The sequence below is a fragment of the Oncorhynchus tshawytscha genome, linkage group LG07 (genome assembly GCF_018296145.1).
Source record: "Oncorhynchus tshawytscha isolate Ot180627B linkage group LG07, Otsh_v2.0, whole genome shotgun sequence".
NCBI lineage: Eukaryota > Metazoa > Chordata > Actinopteri > Salmoniformes > Salmonidae > Oncorhynchus > Oncorhynchus tshawytscha.
Genome location: NC_056435.1, coordinates 57,987,003 through 58,004,045, shown reverse-complemented (window position 1 = coordinate 58,004,045; position 17,043 = coordinate 57,987,003). Strand labels below are relative to the sequence as shown.

At 41.7% G+C, this 17,043-nt stretch overlaps 1 protein-coding gene and 1 pseudogene across 4 annotated transcripts; both read right to left on the bottom strand.

The window, feature by feature from the left end:
• Positions 1-389: 389 nt before the first annotated feature.
• Positions 390-13,830, bottom strand: ube2r2 (ubiquitin-conjugating enzyme E2R 2). Of its 4 annotated transcripts, none has more exons than XM_024427917.2 (6): positions 13,249-13,830; positions 12,337-12,526; positions 10,848-10,934; positions 10,650-10,747; positions 9,634-9,768; positions 390-3,654 (listed from the first exon to the last, which is right to left on the bottom strand). In XM_024427917.2, exons 2-6 carry the CDS (start codon positions 12,511-12,513, stop codon positions 3,363-3,365), a joined length of 789 nt encoding a protein of 262 aa, XP_024283685.1. In that variant the 5' UTR covers positions 12,514-12,526; positions 13,249-13,830; the 3' UTR covers positions 390-3,362. The 4 variants fall into 4 exon arrangements, with proteins under 4 accessions (XP_024283685.1, XP_024283684.1, XP_024283682.1 ...); XM_024427916.2 differs by having other exon boundaries at positions 12,337-12,523; positions 13,494-13,830; XM_024427914.2 differs by having other exon boundaries at positions 13,494-13,829.
• LOC112255585 lies at positions 2,810-2,915 on the bottom strand (annotated as a pseudogene).
• Positions 13,831-17,043: the final 3,213 nt, after the last annotated feature.

Below are 17,043 nucleotides of genomic sequence, written 5' to 3'. Positions count from 1 at the left end.
GATCTATCATTGCAATGCTATTTTTTAAATGCCACAAATTGTATCACTACATTATGAATATCATATTAAAGTAATGAATCTACATTTAAGTGTGCAGTTTTGTGGTAAATACAGTGAGAAACGTGGGCATTTGGATACATCCAACCTGTTAATCTCAGATCAGTGTTTACCATGTAGTGGAACCCCTGTGTTCACCTATACAATTGTGTTGTATCAGATATTATAGTTCAAGGAAGAAATATGCACTTAAACTAGTAAAACTTCCTGCTTTTCAAAATTATTTGTTCTTCCATTTCTTAAAGTATGTCAAAGTACAGTAGCTGCTTTCTAAGAAACAGAAATGAGTTCAATACCAACTGGTACCATTGACAACACTCCAGACAATTCTGTCAATTCAACATTTTTAGAATATAAATTTAATAGGTGACATTTGCATCCTCACAACACAATAGGAAGAGATAATTAAATGAAAAACTACAAAACAAAGGAGGACTGCATCATCCATATCACTGGCTGTGGAAACAGTGAAGTAGTTTGTCCAAACGTGACCGTTTTCAGCCACAGAGGGAAAAGCTCCTCAAACACTGGTACACACACTTCGCAATAGTGAGATTCTGACAGCCTAGCATATGGTCCTTCTAAACGAGTGTCATTTTGATCTAGGATTCAGGACCAGGTAAACGCTGTTCCAACTGCCTGCTCCACGTCAACACAGAAGGCAAAAGTCAGTGAGAATAAGAACGCTGGGTCTCAATACTCAATGGCTTCCTTCCTAGTGGAAATGTATCCATTCCTTTCACCTATCAGTGATCATGAAGAAAAAGGGGGCGAAGAGAGGAAGCCATTTAAGGAGTATTGAGACATGGTTCACCCCGGTCGTTGACATCATATCCCTGAAAGTCCAGTGGCTGAGGAGAAGAACAATCTATTTGTGATCCATCAGTCAACTATTTTTTTGACATGAAGCCAGCCCCAGTGAGGGCATAAGTTCAACAGAGCAAGGGAGGAGAAAAGTTTCTTTTGATTCTGTTAGTCTTCCTCAGACTGATTTGTCAAGTCTCTCCCTTATAGTTGTTAAAAACAGGACATATTTCACACATATCCATAACTGACTGATGGTTGTGGCGTTACTGGAAGTGGTCATGAAACATTTCCTTGGCATAGAATCCAGGCCAGCACCTCCTTGTGAATGCGAGGTGTAAACAGGTTCTGTGTTCCATTGAATGGGGTCATGGTAAAACACACTCGCACGGAAACATGAAAACTGCAGGCCTAATGAGTACAGATGATAGGTTGACTTGTCTGTGATGTCACCTCACTTACACAACCCAAGTATTTGCAGCAGAGTTCCAAGAAGCATCATTTTTTTCCCACCCAGAAAATGCAATTGTGCTCCATGTGTAACTCTGAATCACCAATGCAGCATGTGCTCAGTCACGAATTAGCAAAATCTACTTTCCTGGCTGATACATGTTGTTGATGACTAAATGTGCTCTTTCAGCTATATGTGCTAACTAACATAAACAATGGCTAATGCCTTTTGGCATGTGTAAATAGTTGATTAAAATACAGAATACCACTTATTCAATTTCACTTTCCATTTTGACCACCTGACTGGCTCGCATAGAATTCCAGGAGTTTGCGCCAATTCCAAGAAAGCATATCAAGAACACGACAAAGAACCTGGTCTGGTTTAGTTTTGTGAAGCATGGCCAACGGAACAGGGCAACACAGAAATAACAAAGAGAAGGAAATCCTGAATGGAGGTTGGAGGGGAAAAATGTAGGAGACATGGGGATCGATAGTGCTGTTGGAGATTTGAAGTTCCCTCTGTAAACACACAACCACAAATAAAAAAATAATCTAAACAATACCAAGCTCAAGCTGAGGAGCAGTTTGAGTGAGCCCTCTCCAGGGATGTAGTAGTAAAGACATAAGGTGGGTAAACGCTGAATGAGTGCTAACAACACTTTTCACAACATATAGAGGTGCGTAGATGGCGTTAAGGTGCGTTTATTCTCCACTACATCCCTTGTTCTCTCCCAGTGAGAGTCTATGGAGGCCCTGCGGCAGGGAAAGGATGGATGGAAAGAGTGAAGAGTGACTCTCCTGTGGTTCTGTGCCCGAGACGGCATATCCTCTCAGTATCTTATAAAGGCTCAGTCATAACGTTTTGCTACAGAAAACAAAAATTAGCATTTCTTACTGGACAATTGAAGATGGTAGTTCATCCCTGTTTCTGTCCATTTTGGTACCTAATGAAGACCCCCCCCCAGTTCTACAGGGATCAGAGTTCAGAGGTGAAACAGGAGGTGTGGGGTGAAGGTGGGGTCGGTCAGGGCAGAGTTTGTGTTGTGTCTGTAGGTTAAAGTTGATCGTCTTAAGAGTGAACAAACACACAAACGGACAGAACAACTGATGCTGGCTGGCTGACAAAGCAGTGAGGGTGATGAGACAGAAAGAGGGAAACATTGACAGAGCAAGACCGCATGCCACAAAACCGAGATTCAGTCATCCAGACAGTGAGACAGACAGAGAAAGCGCCAGACAGCCAGACGTACAACACAAAATGAAAGATTAACATGGTATGAAGGGGCCAAGAGTGGACCAAAAAAAATTCAGATTTAAGCCCAGAACATTCTTCTAGCAAATACATCTAGTGACATGACAAAAAGCACAGTTGTTGGACATAAACAAAAGCAACCGCACCCAATGCTGTAAAGCAACACAAACACCACATTTCATTTAGCAGCATCTTTCTTGTGTGTGCTCCGTTACGAGGCACTGCAATGGTGGTTCCGTAGAGCAGACAGATTAAGCCCATTTTCCATTTCCCGTTCTAAAATTTTGTTCAGATTTTAAATTGACAATAACAGATACTACACTTGATCTTAGCCTAAAGGCAGAGATTATCTGCACATTTTGCAACAAACTAGCTCCCCTGGGGTTTGGATGTTTGTTTGTGTTTATGTTCAACAACTATCAGACCAGGGAGGCAGGCTTTGACTATATGACCATTGAGTAAGGAAACCAAAAGCATGCGTTAGTCACATTTCAAAAGGAGAAATTAAAACATTTCTGACTCCATCTGTGCTAAAAATATAATTTTAACTACACAAATTATATTTCGCTGAGATATTCAATATTTGTCATTGTTGTACGCGCCTTTAATTGGAATCCACTCAAATTGAGGTGTCCTATTTGTCCAGTTATTACTTGACTATCAATGTACCAGACGAAGTACATGTGTTATTCTTAGGGGATGTTCTAAGCTTAACAGGATCAGAAGGGAGGCTAGGATTGGACGTAGCAGGGTGTAAGGCGTCAATTTAGGGCGTCCATCATCATCATCATCATCATCATCAAGAGTCCTCGTTCCCAGAATCCTCCTGGTCGTCGTCATAGCAGCGAGTGGAGACGCCTCCTCCTTCACTTGTCCCACCTGCCTCTCCTCCTGACTCCATGTCATTATCTTCCTCCTCTTCATCCTCTTCTTCCTCCTCCTCCATGTCATCATCATAGAGGTCGTCGTAGAGTAGATCTGAGCTGCTGTCCTGGGAGGGAACCCGGGTCTGGACGCAGTACTCTGCCAGCGTGGTGGGTACCTTGACACCGTCGCGCTCCGCCTCCGCCACTGTGGACACCACCTGCTTCCTGTGGGAGGGGAAGAGAAGTCATAAAGGTCTCACTCACTGTGTGTGTGTGTGGTAGGGCTGTCCCCGGCAACAACAAAAAATATTGGTCAACCGAGAGTCATCCTGTTCTTTCGACCAATCGTTTGGTCAAAACATTTAAACTTATTGACAGACACCCTGTGTTTGAATAAAACCAACTACATACGCACTGAGCTTGTCTGATGCTTTAAGCACACTGTTTGATTAAATCATTAAGACACAAATGGCTCAAGAAAGAGTCCAATGGTCACACTGTGTTAAAGAAATGTTTTACAGTGAGAGCCTGTGTGACTGACACAAGTTGTCGCGCTCTTCTCCCTAATGCAGCAAAAAGGCACCACAGCACAGCAAGTGTGCATTGCGCTGTCTGTGCTGAAACGGCAACATCATTACAGCCATTTAGTTGATTACTTTAACTGAAAAAAAGTTATATTACCGAAATCCCTCATTTGTTTATAAACATTCCCTAAACGCTTGCTCTCTTTACATGCAACATGTAAACATTGCATGCATGTGACCAATAGGGCCTGACCCTATAGCCTATCATGATCACAGTAATAAATTGTTTATAAAAAAAACTCAGAACAGTAACACGTGAAAGCAAAATGGATGCAAAGGATGTGAAAAAGAACACAGAAACAGGCAAATGTTTACTGGTTGCTCAGGAGGGAAAGGGGAAATCAGATCGGTGGAAAATATTCAGTATTGTTGTAATTGTCATTTACAAATAAGTTTAAAAAAAAAATTAAAATAAAAAATTGGCCGATTAATCGGTATCGAAAAATCGGTCAACCTCTTTTATTTATATATAGGTCGACAGATTATGATTTTTCAACACCGATAACCAATTATTGGTGGACCAAAAAAAGCCGATTACATATTTAACCCAAATTGAACATGTTCAACAATACTGAATGAACACTTATTTTAACTTAATATAATACAGCAATAAAAATCCATTTAGCCTCAAATAAATAATGAAACATCTTTAATTTGGTTTAAATAATGCAAAAACAAAGTGTTGGAAAAGAAAGTAAAAGTACAATATGTGCAATGTAAAAAAGCTAACGTTTAAGTTCCTTGCTCAGAACATGGGAACATATGAAAGCTGGTGGTTCCTTTTAACATGAGACTTCAATATTCCAAGGTAAGAGGTTTTAGGTTGTAGTTAATATAGTATTTATTGGACTATTTCTCTCTATACCATTTGTATTTCATATACCTTTGTCTATTGGATGTTCTTATTAGGCACTTTAGTATTGCCAGTGTAACAGTATAGCTTCCGTACCTCTCCTCGCTCCTACCTGGGCTCGAACCAGGAACACATCAACAGCCGACACCCTCGAAGCAGGGTTACCCATGCAGAGCAAGGGGAACAACTCCAAGTCTCAGAGCGAGTGACGTTTGAAACGCTATTAGCGCACACCCCGCTAACTAGCTAGCCATTTCACATTGGTTACACCAACCTAATCTCGGGAGTTGATATGCTTGAAGTCATAAACAGCTCAATGCTTGAAGCACAGCAAAGAGCTGCTGGCAAAACGCACAAAAGTGCTCTTTGAATGAATGCTTACGAGCCTGCTGTTGCCTACCATCGCTCAGTCAGATTGCTCTATCAAATCATAGACTTAATTATAACATAATAACAAACAGAAATACGAGCCTTTGGTCATTAATATGGTCGAATCCGGAAACTATCATTTCGAAAACAAAATGTTTATTATTTCAGTGAAATACGGAACCGTTCTGTATTTTATCTAACGGGTGGCATCCCTAAGTCTAAATATTGCTGTTACATTGTACAACCTTCAGTGTTGTCATAATTACGTAAAATTATGTCATATTAGTTCGCAACGAGCCAGGCGGCCCAAACTGTTGCATATACCCTGACTCTGCGTGCAATGAACGCAAGAGAAGTGACAATTTCACCTGGTTAATATTGCCTGCTAACCTGGATTTCTTTTAGCTAAATATGCAGGTTTAAATATATATACTTGTGTATTGATTTTAAGAAAGGGATTGGTGTTTATGGTTAGGTACAGTCGTGCAAAGATTGTGCTTTTTTCGCAAATGCACTTTTGTTAAATCATCCCCCGTTTGGCGAAGTTGGCTGTCTTTGTTAGGAAGAAATAGTCTTCACACAGTTCGCAACGAGCCAGGCCGCCCAAACTGCTGCATATACCCTGACTCTGTTGCAAGAGAAGTGACACAATTTACCTAGTTAAAAGAAATTCATGTTAGCTGGCAATATGAACTAAATATGCAGGTTTAAATATATATACTTGTGTATTGATATTAAGAAAAGGCATTGATGTTTATGGTTAGGTACACGTTGGAACAATGACAGTCCTTTTTCGCGAATGCGCACCGCATCGATTATATGCAACGCAGGACACGCTAGATAAACTAGTAATATCATCAACCATGTGTAGTTAACTAGTGATTATGATTGATTGTTTTTTATAAGATAAGTTTAATGCTAGCTAGCAACTTCCCTTGGCTTCTTACTGGATTCGTGTAACAGGCAGGCTCTTCGTGGAGTGCAATGAGAGGCAGGTGGTTAGAGCGTTGGACTAGTTAATTAACTGTAAGGTTGCAAGATTGAATCCCCGAGCTGACAAGGTAAAAATCTGTCTTTCTGCCCCTGAACAAGGCAGTTAAACCCACCGTTTCTAGGCTGTCATTGAAAATAAGAATGTGTTCTTAACTGACTTGCCTAGTTAAATAAAAAGGTGTAAAAAAAAAAATCTGCCAAATTAAAAAATCTTTTTAAAAAATCTGCCAAATCGGTGTCCAAAAATACCGATATGCGATTGTAATGAAAACTTGAAATCGGCCCTAATTAAATCGGCCATTCCGATTACTCGGTCAACCTCATGTATGTATGCATGCATGTATGCATGTCTCTCAAAAAAATAAAGGGAACACTAAAATAACACATCCTAGATCTGAATGAATGAAATATGCTTGTAAATACTTTTTTCTTTACATAGTTGAATGTGCTGACAACAAAATCACACAAATATTATCAATGGAAATCAAATGTATCAACCAATGGAGGTCTGGATTTGGAGTCACACTCAAAATTCAAGTGGAAAACACACTACAGGCTGATCCAACTTTGATGTAATGTCCTTAAAACAAGTCAAAATGAGGCTCAGTAGTGTGTGTGGCCTCCACGTGCCTGTATGACCTCCCTACAACGCCTGGGCATGCTCCTGATGAGGTGGCGGATGGTCTCCTGAGGGATCTCCTCCCAGACCTGGATTAAAGCATCTGCCAACTCCTGGACAGTCTGTGGTGCAACGTGGCATTGGTGGATGGAGCGAGACATGATGTCCCAGAAGTGCTCAATTGGATTCAGGTCTGGGGAACGGGCGGGCCAGTCCATAGCATCAATGCCTTCCTCTTGCAGGAACTGCTGACACACTCCAGCCACATGAGGTCTAGCATTGTCTTGCATTAGGAGGAACCCAAGGCCTACCGCACCAGCATATGGTCTCAAAAGGGGTCTGGGGATCTCATCTCGGTACCTATGGCAGTCAGGCTACCTCTGGCGAGGACATGGAGGGCTGTGCGGGCCCCCCAAAGAAATGCCACCCCACACCATGACTGACCCACCACCAAACCGGTCATGCTGGAGGATGTTGCAGGCAGCAGAACGTTCTCCACGGCGTCTCCAGACTCTCACGTCTGTCATATGTGCTCAGTGTGAACCTGCTTTCATCTGTGAAGAGCACAGGGTGCCAGTGGCGAATTTGCCAATCTTGGTGTTCTCTGGCAAATGCCAAACGTCCTGCACGGTGTTGGGCTGTAAGCACAACCCCCACCTGTGGGCGTCGGGCCCTCATACCACCCTCATGGAGTCTGTTTCTGACCGTTTGAGCAGACACATGCACATTTGTGGCCTGCTGGAGGTCATTTTGCAGGGCTCTGGCAGTGCTCCTCCTGCTCCTCCTTGCACAAAGGCAGAGGTAGCGGTCCTGCTGCTGGGTTGTTGCCCTCCTAAGGCCTCCTCCACGTCTCCTGATGTACTGGACTGTCCCCTGGTAGCGCCTCCATACTCTGGACACTACGCTGACAGACACAGCAAACCTTCTTGCCACAGCTCGCATTGATGTACCATCCTGGATGAGCTGCACTACCTGAACCACTTGTGTGGGTTGTAGACTCCGTCTCATGCTACCACTAGAGTGAAAGCACCGCCAGCATTCAAACGTGACCAAAACATCAGCGAGGAAGCATAGGAACTGAGAAGTGGTCTGTGGTCACCACCTGCAGAACCACTGCTTTATTGGGAGTGTCTTGCTAATTGCCTATAACTTCCACCTGTTGTCTATTCCATTTGCACAACAGCATGTGAAATGTATTGTCAATCAGTGTTGCTTCCTAAGTGGACAGTTTGATTTCACAGAAGTGTGATTGACTTGGAGTTACATTGTGTTGTTTAAGTGTTCCCTTTATTTCTTTGAGCAGTGTATATAGCCTTTATTACAGCATACTAATTATTCAAAGATCCCTTTATTTGATTTCAAAACTGAAATGATTCATTGCATTTCAAAACATGAATGTCTCGTATGCTGTGTGATGACATGAACAAATTAATAATTGATTCACCGATACAGTAGCCTATATTTTGAATTATAGGCCTAAGTAAATTACAGTATTAAGACTAAACAGGATGCGTTCTTAGGCCTAAGGCACGATGGTGGTTATACAAGGCTGCTATACTAAGCCTACTAATGATAATGACATTACTTATTATTATAATGATGATCATAATAATTGTAATAATAACAATAAGAAGGAGATCAAGAAAAAGGAGAGTATAGGAGCGAGACCTGGGTGCATATTATGTGTGACAAATAGGTGCTGTTAAATTACAATATTATTGTTCTGCCTGTTTGGAACAGTGTAAACAGTAAATAAATAAGTAATACCTGTCTGTTCTAACAAAAACAAATTGTAAAGCCTTTATTACAGCATAGCAAGGATTAAAAACAGCCGAATCTGTAAAATTGCTTTATGTGATATTTTGCATGAGGCTTGGTGCTCACGGAATAAGTAGGCTACTAAACGGGGCGGCAGGTAGCCTAATGGTTCGAGCGTTGGACTAGTAACCGAAAGGTTGCAAGCTCGAATCCCCGAGCCGATAAGGTGAAAATCTGTGGTTCTGCCCCTGAACTTGGCAGTTAACCCACTGTGCCCATCATTGTAATTAAGAATGTGTTCTTAACTGAATTTGTTCTTAACTGAACTTAACTGACTTGCCTAGTTAAATAAAGGTTTTTAAAAATGTATGAAATAAATAACACTCAAACAGGCAACAGAAGCAGGATCTGTCTTACTTATGTAGACATACATATGGATGATTTATAAAGCCAGGCTATTGATTATAGACCTAATTAAGTTGGGGTTTCTTCTTCTCTCTTCAATTTTCTTAGACAATTAGGATGAGGAAAAGGCTGTTTCCTTGTCTCTGCTGTGGCAGCTGCCTCCGCTGCATTGTTCTCAATCCCAATATGATGGTTAACTTTGTTATTATGCACGTAGCAACATAGGGAAAGGTTCTAATTCTACAGGGAACTGAAGATTATGTTTCAGAACAGCAGACAGCGACCGTATCAAACGCGGGAGAAAGGGCATTTGTTATAAAATAATATTTGATTTATTAGTGTTGCACTAACATTTTTACATAATATAGCCATATACAATTTCCATATCACGTCTTAGAGTGATGGACTGTGCCATCCCCACAGCCTCCACAATGGGTTAATCCACTGAGACAGGCGCCTTGTGCACCATGAAAGAAAATAAAATGTTGGTCGACCAATAGCCTATCGACCAAACAATCAACCAGTAGACTAAATGAGGTCAGCCCTAGTGTGTGGGTAAGCCAACTTGTTTGTTGTGAAAAAGGTACTCAATGGTTGGGTTAGTGTGCATATGTTCTTCCTACCTGATAATCTCTGCGTACTCCTTGTCCTTGCCCTTGCTGTCTCTCCACTTGCGGAACATAACGGAGGCATCCACGTTGGCCGGGGAGAAGGTGTTGGGCTCATTCAGCAGAGAGATCACACTCAGCAAGATGGTCCTGTACACACACACATCACTAATATGACTTTATGTCCTCTAAAACATACCCATTACCTGAACATTACCTTAAAGTACAGTTTACCTTAGCTTACCTTCTAAGTAATGTGGCCTTCATTTTCCTTGAGTGGGTGAGTTATCTGACCTGACTTCCTCTGTGAGAGCAGTGTTACCTCACCATCCCCCAGTGTTGCTCCATTTGATGCTACTTCCTCTGGGTGGTTGGTTTTAACACACACTCAGAACTTTCAACCTGCCCCGGGGGTTGAGGAATTGTCCCACGAAGGGTAATGTGTCGGACACTTTTACTGCTGTTAGGGACTGTGTCTATTCCTAAGCTCTGCATTTTAAACATTTGAGCAGTTATGATGACACACCATATTGCATTTTTGTCTCCCCCAAGTAGCCAGTAAGTTGTGAAGTCAATGGCTCTTTCTGCCGATGTAATCCAGTGTCACTTGTATCATCTTATATTGTAAATGTTGATTGTCTTTTTGTGGAAAACTGCTAAAAATTGGTAAAAGTCAAATCAAATGTTATTTGTCACATGCGCCGAATACAACTGGTGTAGACTTCAGCGTGAAATGCTTGCTTACGAGTCCTTCCCAATGATGCAGAGTTTAAAAATAAAATAACACAAAAACACAAGAATGGAGCTATACACAGGGAGCACCAATGAAGTGACCAACCTACATCAAATACATCTAATAAATCATTTCAAATAGATAAACACTTTGGTTTTATAGCTTGACCCGCATGCAAGGTGGGGGGGACTTTTTACTTTTAAGACTATTCCATTGGTTCAGTTGTTCCATTGAGCTAAATTAAGCAAACCTCAAGTATTTATACATGTTGAAACAGGTTTGGAGCTAGGTGAGGTACCTGACATTCTGAGTGGGGTTCCACCTCTCTGAGGGGAGCTCCCCGCTCTGGGGGTCGTCGACGGGAGGGTGAAGGATGGAGATACACACGTCGCCGTTCTGTTGGAACACGACCTGTCAACTTCTGGATGGAGAAAACTCTTCAAATATGATTGAATTCATATACATTGGGAATACATTAACTGGGCTTAACTCTTACCTCATAGATGTTGGGATGCCACATCTTTGTTAAAAAACGGAAGGTCGGAGGAGAGTAGGGGTAGTCAATGGGGAACTTGATGTGAGACTGATAGAGAGACACAGAAATTGCCATCAGCTTCAAACATTTAATTGACAGCCAAATAACCCTGACAATTACAGTTAGATTTTAGAATACGGCATGAGAATGATCCTGGTTTGTAGGTCATTTTAGTGTGTATTGGATGCCACGTGTGTGTGTGTCTGCATGTGTACATGCACAGGAGTATGTGCATGCACGTGTGTGACTAAATGTACTTCTCTATCGCTACCTCCCACGATATGAATTGTGCCAATTCAGCAAAAATCCAATCACACACAGTGCTTGTTATATGTGCAACATTCCAGGCCTGTGCCATCAACACGCTACCATAGCCATTCAATTTGACACAAATATACTGCCTCTCTCCACTGTGTGTAATCCACTATATAAATGAATCCACTATCAAAATTAAACCAAAGATAAGTGTGAGAACATTCTGTCCAGCAGCCCCAGCCCTTTGGGGAGCACTGGTATGCTTCCAGATAGCATTAGCACCATTTCAAAACATGCCCTGTGTAGACATGTTGAGGTCAGTGTGAACTTTACCTTTGACACTCTTCACTACACTCCCCTTTTGGATCAGTTCCCTCTACGGCACCTATATTTTAAAATTCTAAACCTATAACAGGTGCAAACAGTAGCTTACTTGTTATAGGCATACCTCTGCCTCAACCACTAGCTGAAAACCTAGTCTACAAATCCAGAAAAGGTTGGAATGTGATAATGACATTTGATGATTCTCATTCTAACTGGATTTATGGTGGAGAAGGCATCATATAAAAGCATATTTTTGTTATATGTAAGACAGTTTATCTGGTCCGATAGCCAGACGAAAACATATGTGGTTGCCAAAAAAACATTTACACAACCAGTATACAACCTGACCATGAGATCACTCACAAAATGTTATAATGATCATTGCATCTCTGTCAATGCAATCAGTTTTGCCTTCTTGGAAGAGTTTGCATGCCCTGGGCTGGATGTGAACTCTCACAACAAACTGATATGCTAATGTGGAGGACTAGCCACACTGAATAAGTTATACAGGGAAAAAGGAGAAGAGCCTCATCATGCCCTTCTCTCTCTACCTCTATGCTGAGATGCCATTTATATCCGTCCACAGCTAAAAATAGGAGTCTGGAGCATAACGATCACACTGCAAGGGGGAAAGAGGCCGGGTGGGTAGGGGGTGAGGATGAGCCCGGGGAGGAAGGGGGTGAGAGGCTGGGGAGGAAGGGGGTGAGAGGCTGGATAGGAAAGGAGAGAGTGGGAGAATGGAAGACTGAAATAGTGACAGGGAGTGAGAAACACCTGAACACGTCATACACGCACAAACATGCTACACAACTATGTGTTGTGCATCCAATGAATGACCCCTCCCTTCCCCATCCCTCCACAGTTGCCTCACCTTAAAGTAGCCTCCCTCATACAGTGTGTTAGGGGGGCCAAAGATGGCCACCTCCCAGTTGTAAAGGTCTGACTCCTCCACCAGGCCGATGCGGAAGCCCTCCACCGGCTGATCCTGCAGGGACTTGAGTTCCATCATCAGGGCCTTCTGGGAGCTGGGCGTCGAATGGTGGGCCATGGCTATCCCACTTCTGACACAAAGAGAGGGAGAGTGGTAAATTAGGGGAAAGGAGAGAGGCGAAAGGGATGTTCAGGTAACTTTAAGTGTACAACACTCAAATTTCAGAATTTCCTCCTTGTGGGTTGGCTAATTGAATTACGTTTTAATAACGCCACAACCAAATCAAACCATGCCAAGTTCACGTGTTAGTCGGAACTAGGAAACTCGGAAATGTCAGACTTGCTAAGTGGTTCTAGTTATACACGTGCTGCGTTCAACCAGTTAGCAAGTCAGAAATGTTCCTAGTTCAGACAAGCAAATCAACGCGGCACAATAACTGGGCCTTGTTGGCTTACTGGCTACAATAAATACATAGGCCTGTAACAATATTATACATGCATATACGGGAGGGGGTTAACCTGGAAACTCCCGGGACCTAATGAGCAATATAAACAAACAATAGTTTAACTTCGAAAAGATTTATGAGTTAGGCTATTAAGAAAAAGTTGCATGCCGTTTGAGTACAGAGGGGGCAATGACGAGACTAGCAAACGGCAACATCATATGTAATCATTAGTTACGAACTCAAAGCAGGACAAGCTCGGTCTGTATTCGTGTAGCAAAGCCTGGCGTTGACTGCAACGATTAGGCCTTTGACAACTCATACGGATTCAAGTTAATGACACACGAATTACCTCTATCCACTCAGCGTTTGTACTATATTGTACCGTTTCAATGGGATAAAGCAATTACGTTTCTTTTGTTGCTAACTGCTGAAGCAAGCACAGTCAAATCAATGGCACATATCAAGTTGTTGACAGTGTTCTATCAAGCTAGGCGACAGGAACACAGTGAAATAATGTTGTCCTCGCGTGGTATTTTTCTTCTTTGTGCCACTCTTTGAACTTGGCGTGTGGGTAAACACCAACGTTAGAACACTATTTTAGCCATTATTGGGTCAAAAACTCTAGCGACGATTTGATCTCGCTGACATTTACCCAGTCTCGCCTGGTTAACGTTAGCCCCCGTTTGGACAGGCAGGCGCTCAGCTGACTCCCTGCTTGTTTGTTTATCTGCTCTTTTCTGGCAGCTCGAACTTCTCCACACGTCAGCTCAACCCCCACCAAGTAACTTGAAAAAAGAAACGGCCTTCTCTCTCCACAACATTTCCTCCACCGCCACGTCAAGAGGTCTGTAATTTATCGAGCTAACTTTCGTGGAAAAGGCAGTCCGTCGAAGCTTTGCACTTACGAACTACACTGAATTTGATCGATTTCTATTTTCACCCTATCGATGCTTCCGGCTATCATTGCGCGTGTCTGTCTCTCCACTACGTACTTGCGTAGATAGACTCACGTCCGACATGCGCGGTCCTCTCAGATGTGCAATTTTTTTTATTGTCTGATAGTTTTTGTAATGCAATGACAGTTTACAGAATTTAACGTAGTTTAGGACTATAATTTTTGTATGTATAATTTACAGATAGAGTTGAGACTGTTGACTGTCAATAGTGACATCAAAATATGGTGAATTGGAACCCATGCACAGATTCTAATCTAGGGCATGGTTACCCACACTTGGTCCTGGGGCCTCCACTGGGTGTACGTTTTTTTTTTGCCCTAGCACTACACAGCTGATTCAAATAACCAACTCATCATCAAGCTTTGATTATTTAAATCAGCTGTGTAGTGCCTGGGCCAACACCCAAACTTGCACCCAGGGGGCCCCAGGACCAAGTTTGGGAAATTGGTCTGTGTAAGCCTACTCATTGTCAAACTAATACCATTAAAGCAAAAACAAGTTAGTCACTCTAGAACATGTTAGAATGCTTACGCTAGTCTTGTCACCAACGAGAGGTGCGTGTGTGATTATTTTTGGTGTGCCGGAGAGAGCATTATCGAATCCAAGAGATGGTGCATGCTAGACCCTTCAGAAAGTATTTATACCCCTTGACTCATTACACATTTTATTGTTACAGCCTGAATTCAAAATTGATTAAATCGTTTTTTCCCCTCACCCATCTACACACAATAACCCATAATAACATGAAAACATGTTTTTAGAAATGTTTATACAGAAATATTGAATTTACATAAGTTTTCACGTCCCTGAGTCAATACTTTGTAGAAGCACCTTTAGGCAGCAATTACATCTGTGAGTCTGTCTGAGTCAGTAAGAGCTTTCCACACCTGGATTGTGCAACATTTCCTTTGTTATTTTCAACATTCTTCAAGCTCTGTCAAATTGGTTGTTGATCATTGTTAGACAAGCATTTTCAGGTCTTCCCATAGATTTTCAAGTAGATTTAAGTCAAATCTCGGCCACTCAGGAACATTCACTGTCTTTTTGGTAGGCAACTCCAGTGAAGATTTGGCCTTGTGTTTTAGGTTATTGTCCTGCTGAAAAGTTTTATCTCCCAGTGTCTGGTGGAAAGCAGACTGAACCAGGTTTTCCTCCAGGATTTTGCCTGTGCTTAGCTCCCTTCTGTTTATTTTTTATCCTGAACAATTCCTCAGTCCTTAACGATTACAAGCATACCCATAACATGATGCAGCCACCACTAGGCTTGAAAATATGGAGAGTGGTACTCAGTAATGTGTTGGATTGGATTTGCCCCAAACATAACACTTTGTATTCAGGACAAAAAGTTAATTGCTTTGCGACAATTTTTGCAGTATTACTTCAGTGCCTTGTTTCAAACGGGATGCATGTTTTGAAATATTCGTATTATGTACAAGCTTCCTTCTTTTCACTCTGTCAATTAGGTTAGTATTGTGGAGTAACTACAATGTTGTTCATCCATCCTCAGTTTTCCCCTATCACAGCCATTAAAGTGTGTATCAGTTTTAGTCACCATTGGTCTTATGATGAAATCCTCACCGTCAACTGAGTTAGGAAGGACACATGTATCTTTGTAGTGACTGGGTGTATTGATACACCATCCAAAGTGTAATTAATAACTTCACCATGCGCAAAGGGATATTCAATGTCTGCTTTATTGTTTTGTTTTTTACCCATCTACCAATAGGTGCCCTTCTTTACGAGGCATTGGAAAACCTTACTGGTGTTTGTGGTTGAGTTTGTGTTTGAAATTCACAGCTCGACTGAGGGATCTTACAGATAATAGTGTTTTTTTCCAAATCAAATCAAATGTTACTTGTCACATGCGCCAAATACAACAGGTGTAGTAGACCTTACAGTGAAATGCTTACTTACAAGCCATTACCCAACAATGCAAGAAAAATACATATTGAATAAAAAATAAATGAGTAAAATGTTGTTTTTAAAAAATAAAGATTTATTTAAAGAGCAGCAGTAAAATAACAGTACAGGGGGTACCAGTACATGGTCAATGTGTGGTGGCACAGGTTAGTTGAGGTGATTGAGGTAATATGTACATATAAGTAGAGTTAAAGTGACTATGCATAGATAATAAACAGAGAGTATTGGCGCTCCGGTACTGCTTGCCGTGCGGTAGCAGAGAGAACAGTCTATGACTTGGGTGGCTGGAGTCTTTGATGATTTTTAGGGCCTTCCTCTGACACCGCCTGGTATACAGGTCCTGGATGGCAGGAAGCTTGGCCCCGGTGATGTACTGGGTCGGACGCACTACCCTCTGTAGTGCCTTACAGTTTTTGCTTTGTCTTTATATGGTATTGTGTGTAGATTGGTGAGGGGAAAAAACAATGTAATACATTTTAGAATAAGGCTGTAACGTAACAATATGGAAAAAGTCAAGGGTTCTGAATACTTCACGAGTGCACTGTATATGGCTCTAAAGCATGCTACAAAAAATTAATGGGAAGGATAGACAATCCAAAATGATGATAATCTAGATTTCTCAATCATTAGGTATTGAGGCATTTTCCTAAACTGGATCTTTGCATCATAAAGGCTATTGTGGTACAGTACACTTGCATTTGACTGTTGATGACGATGACATCACTATTGATTTGATAATGTCAGTTCTGATGTTATCCTTGATCAATGCATTGGAAGGAATATAAGTGTGTGGCTGATCTTAGTTTCATTCAAGGCACAATCTGGGATATTACCTGCTGTTCAATTGTCATTTCAATTAGCATATCATATTGTAGGGAACTTAGACTAACACCCAGCCATCTCGTCAAGAGACTCAGGATTGAGTTGGGCTACCCCCCGAATTCGTTATGTTGGTGTGGGGACATGTTTTTAGAATGAAGGGTGTTGAGTAGTGACCTTGGTACAACACCTTACCTGGACCTATTTGTGTAATGCATAAGGTGTTGGACTAACAGTCACATGGACCTGGGTTTGGATTTGAGAGTGGTTACATTTCCCCAGCACCATCTCTTAACTTTATACCAAACCAAACCTTAGGATTGTGGCTTTAAAGAGATTTGTAGCCGTGAGCAGATTAAGCTTTAGTGCTATTTTGTTCTGAAAGGTCTTCATGCATAATGCTGAAGTATCTCATGGTGATAAGCTTTTGGACAATATCATACCAACATTGGACACCAAGCTCGTCACTGTTTTATGAAAATTATCAATAAACTCAACGACATTGGC

What these genes read in the sequence shown, in the direction of transcription:
- ube2r2 (XM_024427917.2), bottom strand. Translation starts at nt 12,513, where the DNA reads ATGGCCCACCATTCGACGCCCAGCTCCCAGAAGGCCCTGATGATGGAA. An exon ending in GGCATCCCAACATCTATGAG is followed by an intron (nt 10,748 to 10,847) that starts GTAAGAGTTAAG and finishes GTGTTCCAACAG; the next exon opens with AACGGCGACGTGTGTATCTC. An exon ending in AACCCCACTCAGAATGTCAG is followed by an intron (nt 9,769 to 10,649) that starts GTACCTCACCTA and finishes GTGTGTGTACAG; the next exon opens with GACCATCTTGCTGAGTGTGA.